The 22,307-nt window shown below is 35.8% G+C and overlaps 1 protein-coding gene across 1 annotated transcript in view; it reads right to left on the bottom strand.

Moving 5' to 3' along the window:
* Positions 1-22,307, bottom strand: part of LOC126094447 (putative helicase MOV-10) — a 354,346-nt gene that overhangs the window by 226,004 nt on the left and 106,035 nt on the right. The window contains exon 4 of the mRNA XM_049908819.1: positions 14,383-14,606. Coding sequence (XP_049764776.1) covers positions 14,383-14,606 — 224 coding nt within the window. The remainder of the gene's footprint in view (positions 1-14,382; positions 14,607-22,307) is intronic.

The following is a 22,307-nucleotide window of genomic DNA, read 5'->3' as shown; positions in this document are numbered from 1 at the left end:
AAAATTATCCCAGCTTGCTTCATCACACAGTCTCTCTTCTCTCCTTCTACTTTTACACAACTCGCACTTCCTTGACACTGTTCCTTTATTCTTGTTACAGTCTGTCTTCCAAATCTCCTTTCCTGATAGATTTCCCAGGCCTTGCTTCTTTTCACACTATGATACACTTTCTCAGTGTCTAGGATGACTAATATTAAATCATTGCTATGTTCTTATTGTCTCTCATGGTACTTCCTTTCACTAAAAATCAGATCCACTGGTGACCTTCCTGATCTAAATTCATTTTTGTTTTTCTGGCTACGTTTTTAAGCAGAAACTTATCAATGGAATAGGGGTTGTCCACGACAAATGATTTTAAATTGGATTCAAAACTCGCTTCGCTACCTGCCGGACTTTTTATGTTATTGGGCAAATGGTCAACAAATTTGTTGGTGGATATTAAATTGCTTTCTGAGCCACTGAAAGCTGTACCAATGGGTAATAATGGTCACTTTTCCCTTTAGTGTTGCACATATGTACATCACTAGTCTTCTCAAATTAGGGACCAATAGCCTTTGTAGTCTGATCCCTACAATCCCCCACAAACCAACCAACCAATTTTCTCAAATTGTAATGGATTATCTATGACAAATTTCATTAGTGAAAATATATATTGTGAAAGCATAATTAAAATGCCTAGCTCCTTGAAGAGGTATCTGCATGACATCCATAGGTGAACATCACATTATTCTTGCTGCTCACTTTTCTGCAATCAATGCTTTATTTATAAATGATGAGTTACCCCAGAAAATTGTTCTGTACATTAGTGAATAAAATATGCAAACTATGTCAGGAGGTTCATACATTCATTTCCAAGGTTATCAATTATGTGGAGAGCAAAAATAGCTAAACTTAATTGTTTCAGAAGCTCAGTAATATGCTTCTTCCAGTTTAAGTTTTCGTCAGTACGTACCCCCAAAAATTTGGAGCATTCTACCCTATTTACTGACTCTTGTTCTTGAGCTATATCAATTGTTGGTATGATTCTATTTGTTGCACAGAACTGAATGTAGTGTGTTTTTTCAAAATTTATAGTGTCCAGTTTCAGAGAAGAGTTCAATAATTCTTTAGTTTCAGAGAACCATTTAATAATTCTTTGGAAAGTTTCATTTACTAACTCTTCTGTTGCTTTCTCTCTAATGGGATTTATTAGCATTCTGTTTGTCAAGTATGGTTCAAACCAGCTGATTCTAAAGCCATCAGTTCCATAAAATTTGAGTTTTTCTAAGAGATTATCTTGATCTATACATTTGAAGGACTCGGAGAGATCACAAAAAATACAAACTGGTGATATTATTTAAGGATTGTCCTAGTTGATGTGTGAATGTATAAATAGAATTCTTAGTCTAGTAACCTCTCTGGAATACAAAGTGTGATGTGCTAAGTAAATTGCTTCCACTTAAGTGTGTGACCACTCTTGAATACATTACTTTTTTTTAATATTCTAGGAAAAGATGTGGAGAAGGAAACTAGATGATAATTGTTTAAGTCTGTCCTGTCACCTTTATTATGAAGTGATTTAATAATAGCACACTTTAAACTGTCTGGAAAAAATCCCTGTGCCAGTGATGCACTGTGTATATCACTAACAACATTACTTATTAAATTTGGAAAACGTTTCAGAATTCTACTTGAATTTTTTTTTTTTTTTTTTGTATTAATTTCAGTGAAGGATGCTGGTGCTACTACTAGTTGCTTAAAGTTTTGTGGAATGACATTTTTAATATATTCTCTTGCTTCTTCCACTGAACTCTTGCCAGCTGCTCTCATCATCTTTACACTTCCATCATCCAGTCCAGATGATTTTCCTCTTATCAGTTCCTTTACTTATGTTCATGTTAGGTCCCTCTTGGCATCCTCTACATTCCCTGGCTTCTAATTTTTCTTTTCCATATTTCCATCAGGGTTTCGTAACTGTTTAAAATATTCCTTTCATACCTATTTGATTTTCTGTACATTCTCAACTTTACTGCAGTATCGTTAAGAGTTAAATATTGTTATGGTATAGTGAAATGTTAGGTAAAAAGAGTACAGATACAATAAAAAGATACTGTGATGGTCATTAAGTTCTAGCATATAAAGAAAATGTTACATGCAAATATAAAAGGCACATTCCTCCAATTAAAACTGAGCCATGAATACTATTGTACTGCTAATAACAAACAACCAGAGACACCAAATAAAAAATGCTTTGCTTTAATTACAACAAAATGGCAATTAGCTTCATAATGTATTAGCAATTAGAATGATTTACCAAAAGATTTTATTGATCATATAAAAGGACTACAAAGTTATAGAAACCTGAGATGTGAATTAAGAGGAGTAACTGTATTTACTGTGAGATCATTTATCTAAGTGAGATATATATGGTGTTACCTACCACTCTAGAGCAGTGATATGCATCCTGATGTATTTGTATCAATGACTAATACTAGCAAAAGGAACTCGTAAAGTAAGTTATTGTAGAGGAGAGTACAAACAGTATGCACATCTGTTATTTTATTTGCTTGTGGAGAATAATGTCGAGGGACTATGCATGTCTTCAAGAAGGGATGGGATCATGAAAGGAGGTTCTCTGTGGATGTGAATATAGAAGCTGAAACCAGTGGGCTGCTTTGGAGAAATGCAAAATCCTTGGAGAATATATATTTTTGCCAATAGTGGTGATGTTGATCAGACAAATGAAATGAGACATATGTATCACTCTTTTTTTGGATGGACTTCTATGTAGAGGTTGCTTGTTGGATATTATGATTTGACAGAAGTTTGATGCTATCTGGTTGGTATTGTATATGTTTGAAGATATATACAGATTTTAAATATGAAAGGTTTTGTATATCACTCAAGAGAAGTTAGAGTAACAGAATTGAATCTCCTTATGGGAACACCTCCATTATGAGATGAAATCTGTCCTAGCCTTACACAAGACAAAAGTCAGGCGATGAAAAGGCAAAGAAGAAACAGTATTTAATCTTCATTAATTAAATCATGTCCAATGAAACAGAACACTTCATGTCTCATACAGGTGGAATCATATCCCCCCATAGAGTTAATGTGCTACTTTGGACACCTCAAACACTCAGGGATGTGATGGCAGAGGAAACGTAAGATTTTCTTACAAGGCACACCAAAGTATATGCAATGAAATTCCACATCTCACAACACAAACATTTTGAATAACTTTCATAAAAGGGATTCTAAATCAATGTCAATTTGTTCTACTGTAGTGGGAGGTTCTCCAGATAAGTTGAATGAATTTGATACCCGTACACAAATAAATATGGACACTATGGTTTTTTAAATGGAACTGGTTGTAGATTTTAATTCCAGATCTGCCTATTCATTATATACTGTACCTTGAAACATTTCATTTACTTGAAATATTTCATTTACAAGCTTAAAATATGTTGCAGTGTACAGTCAAATTGTTGAGACCATCAACTGTACTCCTGCCACTGCCACAATCACTGGCACACTCTGTTTTAATGAGCTATTATTTGTTGTTGTTGTTGCTGTAGTCTTCAGTCTTGAGACTGGTTTGATGCAGCTCTCCATGCTACTCTATCCTGTGCAAGCTTCTTCATCTCCCAGTACCTACTGCAGCCTACATCCTTCTGAATCTGCTTAGTGTATTCATCTCTTGGTCTCCCTCTACAATTTTTACCCTCCACGCTGCCCTAGAATACTAAATTGGTGATCCCTTGAAGCCTCAGAACATGTCCTACAAACCGATCCCTTCTTCTAGTCAAGTTGTGCCACAAACTCCTCTTCTCCCCAATCCTATTCAGTACCTCCTCATTAGTTATGTGATCTACCCATCTAACCTTCAGCATCCTTCTGTAGCACCACATTTCGAAAGCTTCTATTCTCTTCTTGTCCAAACTATTTATCATACATGTTTCACTTCCATACATGGCTACACTCCATACAAATACTTTCAGAAACGACTTCCTGACACTTAAATCTATACTTGATGTTAACAATTTCTCTTCTTCAGAAACGCTTTCCTTGCCACTGCCAGTCTACATTTTATATCCTCTCTACTTCGACCATCATCAGTTATTTTGCTCCCCAAATAGCAAAACTCCTTTACTACTTTAAGTGTCTCATTTCCCAAACTAATTCCCTCAGCATCACCAGACTTAATTCGACTACATTCCATTATCCTCGTTTTGCTTCTGTTGATGTTCATCTTATATCCTCCTTTCAAGACACTGTCCATTCCCTTCAACTCTTCTTCCAGGTCCTTTGCTGTCTCTGACAGAATTACAATGTCATCGGTGAACCTTAAAGTTATTATTCCTTCTCCATGTATTTTAATACCTACTCCAAATTTTTCTTTTGTTTCCTTTACTGCTTGCTCAATATATAGCTTGAACAACATCTGGGAGAAGCTACAACCCTCTCTACCTCCCTTCCCAACCACTGCTTCTCTTTCATGTCCCTCGACTCTTATATATGCCATCTGGTTTCTGTACAAATTGGAAGTAGCCTTTTGCTCCTTGTATTTTACCCCTGCCACGTTCAGAATTTGAAAGAGAGTATTCCAATCAACATTGTCAAAAGCTTTCTCTAAGTCTACAAATGCAAGAAACGTAGTTTTGCCTTTTCTTAATCTAGCTTCTAAAATAAGTCGTAGGGTCAGTATTGCCACAAGTGTTCCCATATTTCTACGGAATACAAACTGATCTTCCCCGAGGTCGGCTTCTACCAGTTTTTCCATTCATCTGTAAAGAATTCGCGTTGGTATTTTGCAGCTGTGACTTATTAAACTGATAGTTCGGTAATTTTCACATCTGTCAACGCCTGCTGTCTTTGGGATTGGAATTATTATATTCTTCTTGAAGTCTGAGGGTATTTCGCCTGTCTCATAGATTTTGCTCACCAGATGGTAGGGTTTTGTCAGGACTGGCTCTCCCAAGGCTGTCAGTAGTTCTAATGGAGTGTTAACTCGTCACGCAGTATCATATCTCCCATTTCATCTTCATCTACATCCTCTTCTATTTCTATAACATTGCCCTCAAGTACATCGCCCTTGTATAGCCCCTCTATATACTCCTTCCACCTTTCTGCTTTCCATTCTTTGCTTAGAACTGGGTTCCCATCTGAACTCTTGATATTCATACAAGTAATTCTCTTTTCTCCAAAGATCTCTTTAATTTTCCTGTAGGCAGTATCTGTCTTACCCCTAGTGAGATAAGCCTCTACATCCTTACATTTGTCCTCTAGCCATGCCTGCTTAGCCATTTTGCACTTCCTGTTGATCTCATTTTTGAGAAGTTTGTATTCCTTTTTGCCTGCTTCATTTACTGCATTTTTGTATTTTCTCCTTACGTCAATTAAATTCAATATTTCTTCTGTCCCCAAGGATTTCTACTAGCCCTCGTCTTTTTATCTACTTGATCCTCTCCTGCCTTCACTACTTCATCCCTCAAAGCTACCCATTCTTCTTCTACTGTATTTCCTTCGCCCATTCCTGTCAATTGTTCCCTTATGCTCTCCCTGAAACTCTGTACAACCTCTGGTTTAGTCAGTTTATCCAGGTCCCATCTCCTTAAATTCCCACCTTTTTGCAGTTTTTCACTTTTAATCTACAGTTCATAACCAATAGATTGTGGTCAGAGTCCACATCTGCCCCTGGAAATGACTTACAATTTAAAACCTGGTTCCTAAATCTCTGTCTTACCATTATATAATCTATCTGATACCTTTTAGTATCTCCAGGATTCTTCCATGTATACAACCTTCTTTTATGATTCTTGAACCAAGTGTTAGCTATGATTAAGTTGTGCTCTGTGCAAAATTCCACCAGGCGGCTTCCTCTTTCATTTCTTACCCCAAATCCTTATTCACCTACTACGTTTCCTTCTCTCCCTTTTCCTACTACCGAATTCCAGTCACCCATGACTATTAAGTTTTCGTCTCCCTTCACTATCTGAATAATTTCTTTTATCTCATCATACATTTCTTCAATTTCTTTGTCATCTGCAGAGCTAGGAGGCATATAGACTTGTACTACTGTCGTAGGCATGGTCTTCGTGTCTATCTTGGCCACAACAATGCGTTCGCTGTGCTGTTTGTAGTAGCTTACCCGCACTCCTATTTTTTTATTCATTATTGAACCTACTCCTGCATTACCCCTATTAGATTTTGTATTTATAACCCTGTATTCACATGACCAAAAGTCTTGTTGCTCCTGCCACCGAACTTCACTAATTTCCACTATATCCAACTTTAACCTATCCATTTCCCTTTTCAAATTTTCTAACCTACCTGACCGATTAAGGGATCTGACATTCCACACTCCGATCCGTAGAATGCCAGTTTTCTGTCTCCTGATAATTATTATTTAACATATTTAATTTTTTCTTTCACAAGGATTTAATTTGTCCCCTCATGTAAGGGAGCAGGTACTGCAATCAGACTGGGGTTTGTGTGTTGCATATTGTAAACTGGATTAATTTTGCAGCTGTCACCTGGGTCATAGAACTTAAGAGGAGGAGCTCAATGATGGCACACACACACATTGTTCTTTTTTAACATTAATTATCTTCATACGTTTTCTGGATTGACATGAGGAAATTCTCAACAAAAGGAATAAGAAACGTAACATCAGTTTAATTAAAATGCGTTATACATTAGAAGAAATAACTTTACTGTTTTTACGTAACAGTAGTGATAGAGTTATCACAATTAAATCTTTTTCTAAGTTAGCTGCCTTTTCTGGTAATGTATTGAACCTGCTACTGAGAATAAGTTAGTGAAACAACCTTATGATTTTAGGTTTGGAGTATGGTGATGAATTTTCTAATTTTTAAGTTACACCTAAGGGTTGTTTAATCTGTGCAACTTACCTGATTTTCCATCAAATTTCACATTTTAAGAAATAACTCAGAAAATAATAAAGAAATTTAAACAGTGTTGTTAAAATGATGGTTTTATACCTAACACAAATATGGTATTAAAAAAATCAAGCTGGTAACTTTTGTTTCCTCCCCGATGAACTATGGCCCTTGCTGTTGGTGCCTCTGTGATACAGATAGTTGTATCATAGGTGCAATGACAACAGTGTGTATCTGTGGTTCCTGAAATGGAGCAGCTGACTTTCCAATAGTTTTAGGGGCAACAGTCTGGATCATTGACTGATCTGACCTTGTAACATCAACCAAAACAGCCTTGCTGTGATGGTACTGTGAACAACTAAAAGCAAAGGGAAACTACAGCTGTAATTTTCCAGCTCTACTGTTTGCTTAGATTGTGCTGGCATCCTCTTAGGTAAAATATTTCGGAGGTAAAGTAGTCCCCCATTCAGATCTCCCGACAGGGACTAATCAGGAGGATGTTGTTATCAGGAAAAACAGAACTGGCATTCTATGTATCGTAACATGGAATGTCAGAGTCTTTAATCGCGCAGGTAGGTCAGAAAATTTAAAAAAGGAAATGGAGAGGTTAAAGATGGGTATATTGTGAATTAGTGAAGTTTGGTAGCCGGAGGAACAGGACTTCTGGTCAGCTGAACACTGGGTTATTAATTAGAAATCAAAGAAGGCTAATGCAGGAGTAGGTTTCATAATGGGTAAAAACATAGGAATGCAGATAAGTTACTATGAACAGCGTACTGAACACATTATTGTAGCCAAGATAGACACAAAGCTGACACCTACCACAGTAGTACAAGTTTATATGCCAACTGCTCCGCATATGAGGAAGAGACTAAGGTAATTTATGATGAGATAATAGAAATTATTCAGATAGTTAAGGGAGCCAAATATTTAATAATCAGCAGGGACTGGAATTAGATGGTAGGAAAAGCATGAGAAGGAAAAGCAGTAGGTGAATATGGACTGGGGGAAAGGAATGAAAGAGGAAGCCACCTGGTAGAATTTTGCACAGAGCATAATTTAATCATAGCTAACACTTGGTTTAATAATCATGAGAGAAGATTGTATATGTGGAAGAGACCTGGACACAAAGGAAAGTTTCAGATTGATTAAATAATGGTTAGATACAGATTTAGGAACCAGATTTTAAATTGTAAGACATTTTAAGGGGCAGATGTGGACTCTGACCACAATTTATTGGTTGTGAACAGCACATAAAAACTGAAGAAAGTGCAAAAATGCAGGAATTTAAGGGGATGGGACCTGAATAAAGTGAAAGAAACAGAAGTTGTAGAGGGTTTCAGTGGGAGCATTAGGAAACGATTGCCAAGAACAGGGGAAAGGAATACAGTAGAAGAAGAATGGGTAACTTTGAGAGATGAAACAGTGAAGGCAGCAGAGGATAAAGTAGGAAAAATGACGAGGACTAGTAACAGAAGAGATACTAAATTTAATTGATTAAAGGAGAAAATATAAGAATGCAGTAAATAAAGCAGACAAAAAGGAATACAAACATCTTAAAAATAAGATTGACAGAAAGTGCAAACTGGCTAAGCTGGGACGGCTACAGTACAACTGTAAGGATGTAGAACCATGTATCACTAGGGGTAAGATAGATATTGCCTACATGAAAATTAAACATACCTTTGGAGAAAAGAGAGTCACCTGCATGAATATCAAGAGCTCAGATGGAAAACCCATCTAAGCAAAGAAGTGAAAGAAGAAAGGTGGAAGGAGTATGTAGAGGGTCTATACACGGGCAATGTACTTTAGGGCTATATTATGGAAATAGAAGAGGGCACAGAGTAAGATGAGAAAGTAGAAATGATAGTGCATAAAGAATTTGACAAAGCACTGAAAGACTTAAGTACAAACAAAGCCCCAAGAAATACACAACATTCCATTAGAGTTACTGATAGACTTGGGAAACTCTTCCATTTGGTATGCAAGATTTATGAGACAGGCGAAATACCCTCAGACTTCAAGAAGAATATCATAATCCCAATTCCAAAGAAACCTAGTGCTGACAGATGTGAAAATTACTGAACTATCAGTTTAATAAGTCACGGCTGCAGAATACTAACATGAATCCTTTACAGAAGAACTGAAAAACCGCTAAAAGCTGACCTCAGGAAAGAGCAGTTTGGATTCCGCAGAAATGTTGGAACACGTGAGGCAATACTGACCCAATGACTTCTCAAAGAAGATAGGTTAAGGAAAAGTAAACTTAGAGAAAGTTTTTACATTGGTGACTGGAATACTCAGATTCAAATTCTAAAGGCGACCAGGGTAAAATAGAGGGAGAGTGATGCTGAGGCAATTAGTTTAGAAAATGAGACACTTAAAGTAGTAAATGTGTCTGCTATTTGGGAAGTAAAATAACTGATGATGGTCGAAACAGAGAGGATATAAAATGTAGACTGTCAATGGTGAGAAAAGCATTTCTGAAAAAGAGAAACTTGTTACCATTTAGCATAGATTTAAGCATCAGGAAGTCATTTCTGAAAGTATTTGTATGGAGTGAGCCATGTATGGAAGTGAAACAGGGACGATAAAGAGTTTAGACAAGAAGGGAAAAGTTTTTGAAATGTGGTGCTACATAAGAATGCTGAATATTAGTTGGGTAGATCATGCAACTAATGAGGAGGTACTGAATAGAATTGATGAAATGAGAAATTTGTGGTACAACCTAACTAAAAGAAGGGATCAGTTGGTAGGACACATTCTGATGCATCAAGGGAATACCAATTTAGTACTGGAGGGAAGTGTGTGAGGTAAAAATTGCATATGGAGACAAAGAGATGAATACAGTAAGCAGATTCAGAGGGACGTAAATTGCAGTAGTTACTCAGAGATGAAGAGGCTTGCACAGAATAGATTAGCACGGGAGCTGCATCAAATCAATCTTTGGACTGAAAACCATAATAACAACAACAGCAACAATAAGAACAACAACTTTTGTTTTGGTCAAACTCAAAATTTTGAAAAACATTTTCTCACAAACTACCAAATGAATTGAGATCGAACTCAGGATACATTACTTTTACATAATATGGAACATACTAAGCTACTTCCTGACTGAGGTTATTTACAATGATGTAAGTGACATGCTGTTGCCCAATCACTATCTGCCAGTACTGGGCTTCAGCAGGGAGGAGGGGCAATTCCTGCTCTCTCAACATTCAAGACCAATCAGCATATTTGTAGTGATTAAGGAATAATACCAGCTGTCCTACACATGGTTAAGTTTTATTTATATATTTATTCATTCATTCAGTTAGTCAGTCAGTCAGTCAATCAATCAAATAACAATGCTAAAAGAATCAATTGCAAGCTTACAATTCATAGTCAGTGCGTTAAGAAGCGATACTGATTCACTCAAGAAAGAAAATTGGGATCTACAAACGAAGCCAACACAAAGTGAAGTGATGCAAATCAAAAGTAATAAATCATCCAAGTGGATAAAAGTGTCTTACAAAGATAGTTCTCCAACTGCAAAAAGAACAACAAACTCTGCTAAAACTGTCACATTTTCCGATAAAAACAAATATCATGTTTTGCAAATAAGTGACTATGATAATGACTCTCCAAATGACCGTGAACTTGTAAAAATCAGTGAACTGAAAATGAATAGTGTTTTTGCAAAAAAATGTAAACAACAAACACATATCATCAGGGAAAAAGTGTAACATACTATTACTAACAGGAAGTCATGGCAGAAATCTATCCAGCATGCTCCATGAGAAAAATCGCAAAATAGCAGTCACTAGTGTAGTGAAACCAGGAGTGGGACGTAAAAATGTTGTAGACACTAACTCTCAGATGAAATTAATGCAGAAAAATGATTTACCGTCTGTATAATGCGTTCAAACAATGTGGCAAAAAATGAAGCAGAAGTCTGCATGAAAATGCTGCAGAATTTTCAACAAGCTAACACATCCAGGAACACAGTACTTGCCACACTGCCTCACAGGCACGATTGAATTTATAGTTTGTGTGTAAACAAATAAATTCAGAAAACAAACATTAAAATATGGAAACACTGTTCTCAATACATTAAGTGTGATGTACTGGATATAAGAAAGTTGCATTGAAATCTGCACACAAAGCATGGAATGCATTTGAACTAAGAAGGGAAAAGGTTTGTTTGTGATCGTGGTAGTGAAATTATTAAAGAAAGACTTCTAAGGAATAGAACAATCTATCAGCTTCCTGTACATCCTTCCAACAACAGAAACATTTAAAATAGGAAGAACCTACAGCTCAAAACATTGAATACTTCAGGAATTTACTAAAGAAGGGAACATGGACTGAAACATACAGATACGAAAACAAAGATGAGAAGTTCAAAGTACTTATGGATATCTTAATGTGTCATTTCCAGCTAAAAATCAGAAAATCAATTGTAGTAGGCTTAACAGAAAAAAATTGCTGGTTGACAACTGGTATAAAAAAGTCATGTGCTGAAAAACAAAGATTATATGAGATCTCCAAGTCTTCCACAGTATCCAATGAATTCCTTGCATATTTCAAGAATTATGAAATGATACTTAAAATAGTGATCAAAGAAGCTAAAGTAATGACAAATAACTGCTATATAAATAATGTCAATAAAAAAATGAAAGCTGTGTGGAGTATAGTGAAACCCCAAACTCACAATGTTTCTCCTCAAAATTCCAATATTTAATTGCATTGTAACAGCAAAGAAATTAATGATCCTAAAGAAATAGAAAATGTGTTCAATACTTATTTTAGCAATATAAGTGAGCAATTAATCGCTGAAATCAAACCTTGCAATATAAACTGCCCAGTATATCTGTAAATACCAACATAAATCCTACTTCACTATTCCTCTTTCCAATAACCCAGAAAGAAGTCCTGTCATTTATCAGACTTTGAAAGTGAATCATTCCACTGGAATAGATGGCATCCCAGACAGCCTTATTAAAAATGTGGAGATCTCATTATTGAACCATTAACTCACCTTTATAATAGTTCCTTTCAAACTGGAATTTTTCCATCGTGCCTAACATGGTTTCAGGAAAGGCTGCTCAACTGATGCAGCAGTTTTTGAACTATTCAGTGAAGTACTTCAGAAATTAGGTAATGGTGAAAATGTCACTGGAATATGTCTAGATCTCTAAAGCTTTTGATATCATAGATCACACAAAACTATTGCCTACGCTTGACAACACGGGGATTAGAGGAACATCTAACAACTGGATAAAGCCATACCTAAGCGGTCGAAAACAAGTGGTTGAAGTGCAACATCATAATTTCATCAAACTCACTCAACACTATTCAAACCATGAAACCATTAAATATGAAGTGCCACAAGGTTCAGTTCTGGGACCTCTTCTGCTTCCACAGGCGCAGACTCCATGGGGCCTGAGCCCCCTCAAAAATTAATTTGGGGTGGGGTGGGGGGAGGGGGTTCTGCCCCCCCCCTTTCCCCCAATAATTTAAGAAAATTATTGGTTATATTATGCTTTGTAAAATCACAAAATTATGTTGGAATTTTTTATTTTCCTTGTCTGGCGATAGTTACCTTTTAAAATACATTCAGTAATGAGTTAAAACAAATAATTATTACGGTAGTAAATGGGTTAACTGAAAACAAATGGTGGGAATCATGATAGTGTTATGGTGCTGTGAGCACACTTAGAATTTGTCCCGGTGTGCGAATCTTCAGGTAAAGTCTGGTGCCAGCAGGCCAGCACTGCGGCCGCACCAACGTCAGAAGGCCTGGAGCAGAAGTGCCTGGAACTCTCCGCCTTGCGTCGCCTTGACACTTCAAGACATTATGAAACCGCCGCTATATAAAGTCCAACCTGCTGTCACAGTCATTCAGTGCAGATAGTTTCATTTACAAAATAATGATATAACTAGGTGAAGATACTTCTTTTGTCAAGAAAGTTTATAAACTTTTTTGTTTTGTAAACTCTTTGGAATATTGTTAGTACCACAGAATGTGGAAGTAGGGGGCATGCCTCTGATGAAATCGAACGTGTTTTATGTTGGCAATAACAATGTAATTTTTGACAATGAAGAGGAAACTGTAAAGATGGTGTGATACAGAAAAATGTGATGTAATAAAAAGTACAGAAACAGAAATTACAGAGCAGGCTTACTTAAACATTAACACATCATTTGAAACCAACAATGTCAAAAATTTCGGCCTTGAGAATCAACCCTTAAGACGTGACAAACTGGAGCCAACTACAAGAAAATAAGATTAGTAAAAAGTTATTTGTGAATCTTACTCCACCTGAAACCTATCAAAAGAAATTAATTAGAAAATGAGTGACAATCAACAGGTGATGCGAGGGAGCGTAAGATTACAAGATGCTATTGTCAATATGTAAAGACAGAGGAAGTTACTGTATCATGATCAAGAAGAAGTAGTACATAACCTGTATGATAATGGGTGCATGCCAAAATCTCAATGGATGAGCTGACCAGTTGGAAAAATGAGCAGAAAAAAAGGGAACAACAGGAATACTCTCACAAACAAAAAGTTGCTGCTTTCTCAATTATACTAAGGAGTTGTTGTTTACACACTATTGCTTATGGATTATTCACATTATTGCACAATTTAAAATAAAATTAGCTACACCTGACAGGGGAAATGCCTGTTTTCCTGGACAGTACGACAATTTGTGTAAGAAACAGCAGATAAAAAAAGTTCATAATTTTCTTTCAAGCATGCAAATATTTACAGATTTTTCTCTTTAAATCTGCTAAAAACTTTTTTATTGAATACAAAATCCCACTATAATTCTTAAACAATTAGCCAGACACACTCAGAATAATTGTGTGTGTGTGTGTGTGTGTGTGTGTGGATTGTATCATGGCTGTGCAAATTGCAGCCAGTTGAAACGGATTCTTATAATTAGTCATTAAGGGCATTACAAATTAAACTGACTGTGAAAGGCCTCTGCAATTTATGCAGTTGTTTGCTTTACACAATATCGTAAACTTTTGCTAAATATTTTATTTACTTTAGTTATTTTGAATTAGGAATTGTGTAGGACAACAATGACTTAAAATATGAAAATAAGCTAGCACCCTTGTCTGAGATTCAATGCAATGTTAAATATTTCTATGTGCAAAACACTGAACTTAACTTCTTGTTGTTATCCAAAACAGACTCAGTAAGCAGTATCACTATCATTACACTCATAGAAAGTTCTTATAGCTGACTAGCTTATATAATCATATTTAAATTCTTGCTACACCTGGCACTTTATGGATAACAAATAAATGAAGTTAAAATCTGGTACTCTAATTTACATTAACATGTTTCAGACCATTTGATTCAGCTAACATTGCTGATAGCTTCAACTACGGATCTATTTACAGTACAAAAGCACACAATTACAGAATGTCATTTATTCTAAACCAAACCAAACCAGCAACAAGTTGACAGTCACTGTATGTCTTCTACATCTGGTACACTTACCTGGTTGTACAACTGATGGTACACGGTAACCAAGCCGAATTTCTGTTGACGGTATTAATTCAGAAACGTCAGTAATAGTGCACAACATGTTGTCCCTGTTGGCAATTACTGCTGCAGCTCTTACTTTTTCTTCCTTTCGAACTAAACACTCTCCATTTGACACTTTCACACTTTCAGATACTGTGGATGTGTCAATATTGAAATGTTTTCCATCCAAAGATTTCCTGTATCAAAATATAAAAGTGTTCTGTTAATGGCACTTACTGAAATGTGCTATACCCATATCTATAATTTTTCAAATGCCAGTGGTGCACTGGTCATTGCAGATAAAAAAAAAAAAAATTAATACGTTAATGAACCATCAAACATATCAGAATGTATATTGTCTGGAAAAAAAATTTGTTTTCCAAACATTTCATTCATGTACTTAGCTTCATTGATTTCACCTATCAGGACTGTCAAACTATCTTCAAAAATGAAGGTAAAATGTTAAGCCCGAAAAATTGGCAATGAACAACATACAAATAACTCCTGACAAAAACAACAAATAGCACCACATTTTTCATCATTCTCACTAGATCCAAACAATAAATAATTATTTAAGAGGACAAAGACACATATATTTGACAACAATTGTCATTCTTATAATCAAACCATTAAAACACATCTGTGACCTATTCTAGCCTGAAAAATAAAATAATTATCTCACAACAAGCAAAGAGAACCAAGTTGGAACTACCTTGTGTTCATTCATAAACACTGTCAGTGATGATACAGCATGCAGTGTCCCCACTAACCCCACTACCACCACACTGGAGGACAGCCTCATAGCCACCAGTGGCACATGTACAGGATCTACAGCCCGACACATCGATAAGCTACAAGAAATGAACTTTTTTTATCTGCTGTTTCTTACACAAATTGTCGTACTGTCCAGGAAAACAGGCATCCACTTCACCAAACACACAATTATTCTGAGTGTGTCTGGCTAATTGTTTAAGAATTATAGTGGGATTTTGTATTCAATAAAAAAGTTTTTGGCAGATTTAAAGAGAAAAATCTGTAAATATTTGCATGCTTGAAATGAAAAACTTACTGAGATGGGTGAAGTGGATGAGACTCTCTTTATTGGATCTAAGCACTTCACTGTAGTGTGCTCTTTGACAACTTCATCATCATCTAAAGAAACTGAAGAGAGCAAATCAGTAGTTACACTATACTGAATACTCTCTGCTACAGTGTGAGCATCCACAGGTATGGCTGGAGCAAGATGTTGCAGAATGACATGTATGGAGGTATGAGTGTAGATAATTAGGTTGTTTGTTTGTTCATTTTAGTGATAAACTGAGGTTGGAGAGGATATGAATTTCTTTGTATTGGTTTTGCGGGGTATCACTTAGATCCAATAAAGAGAGTCTCATCCACTTCACCAAACACACAAATTTTCAGTCTATGCCATTTCTAGAAAATGGCTCAAGTCCACAGAGAACTTCCACTTCCCTGACTGTGACATCTTTAAAAGTGACAGAAACAACCATACACAGGGGTAGTTACACCTGTGAAAGAAAGTATTTCTGACAATACTCTTGAACTTAGATGCAGCAACCAAGACATCTAAGCCACAGAAATTTTCACATGAATCTTAGAACCCAACTTGAATATACTGATTATCTACAGGCCACCTAACATGCTCCTATTAGGCCCAATATTACATCTCTTTTACAACAATTTGGTCATCTACTGCATATGTTGTGTACTCATCAAACATTGTATAGTGTTCGCAATGGTGAGCTATTAATGAAAATCCTAGAAGACGAAAATTACTGCTGCTGAATGACAGATCTCCAACACAAACAACCCGCCATTATTGACCAGATCAGCAGTAGGCCACTGCATCGCATCGCCTCATGTGGTACTACTAACCACCTGGGAGGTAAAGGTAGATCCTTTGGATTCTGATCACCTGCTAATTCCTCTGACTTTGCCTGGCACAGAGGAAAAATCTCACTTTATGTACCCCACACAGAGATGGAAAATTGGGAAAGCCTACTGGGATAGATATATTGATGAATTAAAAGTGAGCCTCCCACAACTAGACAACCACAGATCTAGGTTCTGAATATTGTAAATTAATACAGTGCATTATTGAGGCTGCTGCATAGGCAATTTCTCAACAGAAGCCATTTTGCATTACAAACAAAGCCAGTCCTGTGTGGTGGAAACCGAATGTCAGAGAGCAAACAAATGTAAGGAAGCACAGAGGAAATATAAGACACATTTTATCCAACAAAACTACATCAGCCTCCAAAAAATACAGGCAGAAACAAGAGGTTTTTTTGAAAAACAAGAAGAGGACAAGTTACAAAAACTTCTGCAAGTCTATAACTAAGGACACTTCAATGTCAAAGGGTGTGAATGAAGTTGAAGAGTTTCAAGAAAACCTCAATAAATTACCATTACAATTTACTGCCTACAAGTTGTGTTATGGAACATATGTTACACAAGCAGAAACTTACCTTGTAATGGATCTGGGAGTTATGTTTTTTTTTTTTTTTACTGTATTTGTCGATACCAAATTGTGAATGTTTTCTTATACTTTTTGTCAGAATATTTTTTATTGTAATTTGCCTTATTATATGTTAATTTACTTATGTTTTTGAGAGTGAAAGCATATTGATTACTATTAGTAAATGTATCGAAGAATAGCAAAGAGACTGATTACAAGTGGAAGCTTGTGTGTTGTGTAAAACATCTTTGACGCTGGAGTCGTCTTTGACTGTAGTCAGTCGGCAGTTAAATCTTGGTGTGTGTTGACGGTAGAACAATGTGAAGGTCGCCGTCATAAATAATTTTGAATTATGTTACTGTTTTTTTGTATTAACTATAAGAAGAAACTACATTTGAAGAATTGGTATTTGAAACACCGAAATGAGGGAAACACGTTGAACCACGTCTATTCTGCAACCGACAAAGAGGCATTGTGGAATCATACTTAGACAACTGAAGCCACGACTATCGCCTTGCAAACGTCTAACGGAAAAGGTACTGTCACGAAATATGGCAAATTTAAGTAAATAAAAAATAGTGAGCATATATTCAACTTGTGTCATAGCTGGGATACAATATTTCAACTGGGGACTGTAGCCGGGATGCTATATATTTCAATTGGGGGCCGTAGCCGGGAAAACATATTTCAACTGGGGACTGTAGCTGGGATGCCATATTTCAATTGGGGGCATCAGCCGGGATATTGTGTTCACGAGATCTTCAACAGTGCTACGAGGAAGAAAATTTTTGTGTGTTAATACCAGTTTTTTCAGAATGTGTGTTACAGTATTTGTGTTCATCGGGAAGTAAAAGTTTTGGAGAAGAAATGTTTCGGCGAAAAATATAATTTTTGACAGAAGAAGTATTTTCAAGAATTTTGGTCAACAATCACATGGATGGAAAACGTGGATTTGCAACAGTGGCAGAGTGTTCCAGATAAGTCACGAAACCCTCGTATTTTGTTAAAACAATCTTGTTTTGTATTGTTGGGTATAAATTTTTGTTCTTCACAATGACTTACGAGATTTTCGAGAGTATTGTGCCTAAAGTAGAAAGTAGTAATTTAATAGACTTCGAAAATCAGGACAGGTCAAATGAAAAAGAAAGAACCGATCAATTTGATTTAAAAAGTTTTCTTGTAAATTTCACGAAAGAAATTAAACAATCAGTTGACGACAATAAGACTTACTGGGATGAAAAAATTGATAACATTTTGTCGCAAGTCCAAGCAGTCAATACCCAAGTGGGTGATCTTTCGAACAGAGTTGGGAGTGTTGAGGAAAAAATTGAATCTGTGGAAGCAAAAGTAAATGAAATTGATGCTAAATTGAGCAGTGAAATTAATACTGTAAAAAATGAGTTACTGGCAGATAGGGAAATAAAGTTAATTGATTTTAATGAGATAAAAGGGGAAATTAAAAATTTGGATGAGAATACAAAAGTTTTAGTAAAAAATGTAGAACAAAAAACTGACAATCGTTTGGTTACTTTAGAAAAAAAAGTTGAGTGCAATGATTTAGAAAACAAAAAATCTGTCAAAGAACTTAGCGAAAAAATTGAAAGTTTTGACATTGAATTTCAAAGCAAAAATTACAATGTCAACACATGCAATCTTGTATCTAATATTCCAGTGAAGCACTTTCCGGTAGATGGACCCTTACATCCCGTTGATTTTATACAGTATTGTAAGGATTGTTTTTTACCTCACTCACCAGATGATATGAAAATTAAATTTGTGAAAAAATTCTTGGAAGGGGAAGCTTTGACTTGGGCAAACCAGATTGTAACTTTGGGGATGACCTTTTCAGAATATGAATCAAAATTTCTGGAAAATTTTTGGGATGATCTTAAACAAACTAGAATCAAAAGTGAATTTTTGAATGGGAGAAACTATAGAGAATCAGATGGGAACATGAAACAATTTTGCAAAAAATGGCTCTGAGCACTATGGGACTCAACTGCTGTGGTCATAAGTCCCCTAGAACTTAGAACTACTTAAACCTAACTAACCTAAGGACAGCACACAACACCCAGCCATCACGAGGCAGAGAAAATCCCTGACCCCGCCGGGAATCGAACCCGGGAACCCGGGCGTGGGAAGCGAGAACGCTACCGCACGACCACGAGATGCGGGCAACAATTTTGCAAAAGTGAATTTCAAAAACTTATTCATTTAACAAAACCTTTGGATGACTTGATCAAAATTGATACCTTAAAGAGAAGATTGCCATCAGCAATGCAGTTGAGTTTAGTTCATTGTCTTCATAGTAATGTACAGCAGTTTCTCAATTATATTGAAAAGTTGGATAGGGTAACAACAACAACAACACACAGTGGGTTTACTCAGAAAGGTAATGGTCAAAATTGGGGAAATGACAACTTTCAAAAAAGGGAACAAAACAATTATCATAGTGTCAGTCAAAATTCAGGGGGGGATAACAATTTTCAAAAGAAGGACCATAATTTTTATCCAAAACAAGAACAACATTTTCGGGGAAATAATCAACAAAATAGAGAACACTTTAGGGATCAAAATCACAGAAATTTTGATAGAGATCAGTACAATAGAAACTACCAACAATCAGGTAATGTTTGGCATAGGAATGGCAACAGAAATGTTGATCAGAGACATTGGCAGAACCACAATCAGCAGTTCAAACAGGAACCGGAAATAAAAAACGAGTAGACGCCCCTTTGAAGGTCCGCAAGGTTGAGGCAGAAGGTGAGCATGATGAAAGGACCAATGGATGTGACTATCATAAACCCAAACATGACAGATCCAAACCTAAGCTATCACATGAGGTCATTAGTTGTTACCTATTGAAGAAATTTCAAGAGGAAAATAATGATATTGATAAAGATAAAATTTTCAGTAGACAAGAACACACAGTAGATAAAAGTAATTGTGATTCATTTAATTTAACAGAGTTTTACACTTGGGCAGAAAAGAACAACACTTTGTCAGATGATGTAATTTGTAGTAGTTCAGAGACGTGTGTGAATGAAAGAGAGAATGCATGCTGTGCGAATGAAAATATTGGTGAAAGGGATCTGGTAACTTTAGAAAGGGGAAATTATATTTTGGGGAATAATTTGAATGTGTATGACCTGAATATGTATAATGATAATGATGTTGATGATAAAGTTGATAATGATAGTAATGGGATTGATGATGATGTTGAGGAAAGGTGTTTCATTAGTTTAAACAGGGAGTTGGGTATACACATTGTTGAAAATGGATTAAATAGTGAGGATAATGTAGAAATTCCCAGGGATGTTACCAGGATGAATAAGGCTCACAAGCTGGGTGTAGGTGAAAGTGTGAATTTTGATGTTGTTGGTAAAGAATCTGACTACACAAATAATGACGACACATGTATAACTTCTAGCCTAAGTGAAACTTTTACAGATACTAATGATACACACACATTTCTTATGAATATATGGCTGAACAGTGTAACTATTTCTTTTGACAAGAACTTTAGAAAGATGCTTATTAATGTATGTGAAACTGTATGTCCTGAGTGGTGGAAAAAGATGAGATATTTTATTTTTGAAAAGCTGAAGGATAAGTACTTCAATAGTATACAATGTGATTTGGATGAAAATTCTTGGCTATTTGAGATAATAGAGTGCACTAATGACAATTTTGTATCTTGTGCAAATTTTATAACTGTGACAAGTAATACATGTAATGATATACCATATGATTCTGGTAAGTATAGGTTTGGGGAAATTGAAAGTGATTTATTACATGAGGATACAGGTTCTGAGAAAAGTGATCAATTTTGCAGTCCTTATATAAAAGTTCAAATTGGATCATGGATTGGTAAATGTTTAATTGATACAGGAAGTGAGATCTCGGGAATATCTGAAAGGTTAAGCAAGAAATTGAAAGCGGGGAAAGATTTTGTTGAAATGCCAGTTGTTGGGGTAAAGATAAAAGGTGCTACTGGGAAGAGCAGTAAATTGGTTAAAAAGCCAGGCTTTAGTGACATTTTAAATTGAAGGCAAGTTGTTCACACATGGATGTTTTGTAATTCAGGAATTTAATGAGGATTTTCTTTTGGGTATGAATTGGATAGTAAAAGTAAATACAGCATTTGATTGGGTTGGAAGAAAACTTTTGATAGAAACTAGTGAAAGGGAATACATTCAAACAAATTTTGTGAACACACTTGGTGATCAGAGTAATGGAAATTTTGACAGTATCAGTTTACTAAAAGAAAATAGATTGGAGAATATTGAAACCATACATTTGATACTGATGAAGTTGAATTTGGGAATTTAGTAAATTTGAAAATTTCAGAAACACAAAATTTATCTGGGGAGCAAAAACAACAGTTAGAAAACCTGCTGTGGGAATACAGTGATGTTTTCAGTGACATACCTGGTAGGGTAAGGGGTTATCAGTGTGAGCTTCAGGTAAAACCTCATGAACCATTTTTCTTAAAACCATACAGTATTGCAATATCAAAAAGACCTACTGTTGAGAAAGAGCTGAAAAAGATGGAAGGATGTAATATAATAGAAAGGAGTATCAGCGCATATAATTAACCCTCTAGTAGTAGTTTCGAAAAAAGGCGGTGGAGTAAGATTGATTTTGGACTCCAGACACTTAAACAAAATTTTGTTCAGACAGACGGACCATCCCGAAAATATTGATGAGTTACTCTATAAATTTACAGATATAAAATATATGTCAAGTTTGGATCTAACTTCGGGTTTTCATCAGGTACCACTTTCGGTTAATTCTAGAAAATATACTGCTTTCTTGTACAATGGTAAGAGTTACCAATATTGTGTTGTGCCATTTGGGTTAAATTCTTCTGTTTCCGAATTTATAAGAGCTTTGGATCATGTACTGGGGCAAGAACTTGCGTCTAAACTGATAATTTATGTAGATGACATTTTGGTTACAGGGCAAAATTAGGAGGAACATTTTTCGATTTTGAAGTCAGTTTGTGAAAAACTTAGAAAAGGGGGAATGACATTGAAATTAGAGAAATGTAAATTTGCAGTTTCTGAATTAAAATTTTTGGGTCATGTTGTCACAGACAAGGGAATTTTGGTAGATCCAGAAAAAATTAAAGCAATTTCAGAAATTCCTATTCCTAAGACTAAAAAACAATTAAAGTCGTTCTTTGGGTTATGCGGTTATTACCGAAAATATATAAGTGATCAGAGTCTGAATGCACCATGTTTAAGTCAGTTACTTAAGAAAAACACTGTTTGGGTTTGGGATAAAAGTTGTCAGGAAGAGTTTGATAAAACTAAGCAAGAGTTGAGGAAGCAACACTTATCACATAGACCTGATTTTAATTTACCATTTTGTTTGAACACTGATAGCAGTAATTATGGGCTTGGAGCAGAGTTAT

Source organism: Schistocerca cancellata, chromosome 8 (assembly GCF_023864275.1).
Source record: "Schistocerca cancellata isolate TAMUIC-IGC-003103 chromosome 8, iqSchCanc2.1, whole genome shotgun sequence".
Classification (NCBI taxonomy): domain Eukaryota; kingdom Metazoa; phylum Arthropoda; class Insecta; order Orthoptera; family Acrididae; genus Schistocerca; species Schistocerca cancellata.
Note: the sequence above shows the minus strand (reverse complement) of the source record. Positions and strands in the feature narration are given on the sequence as shown.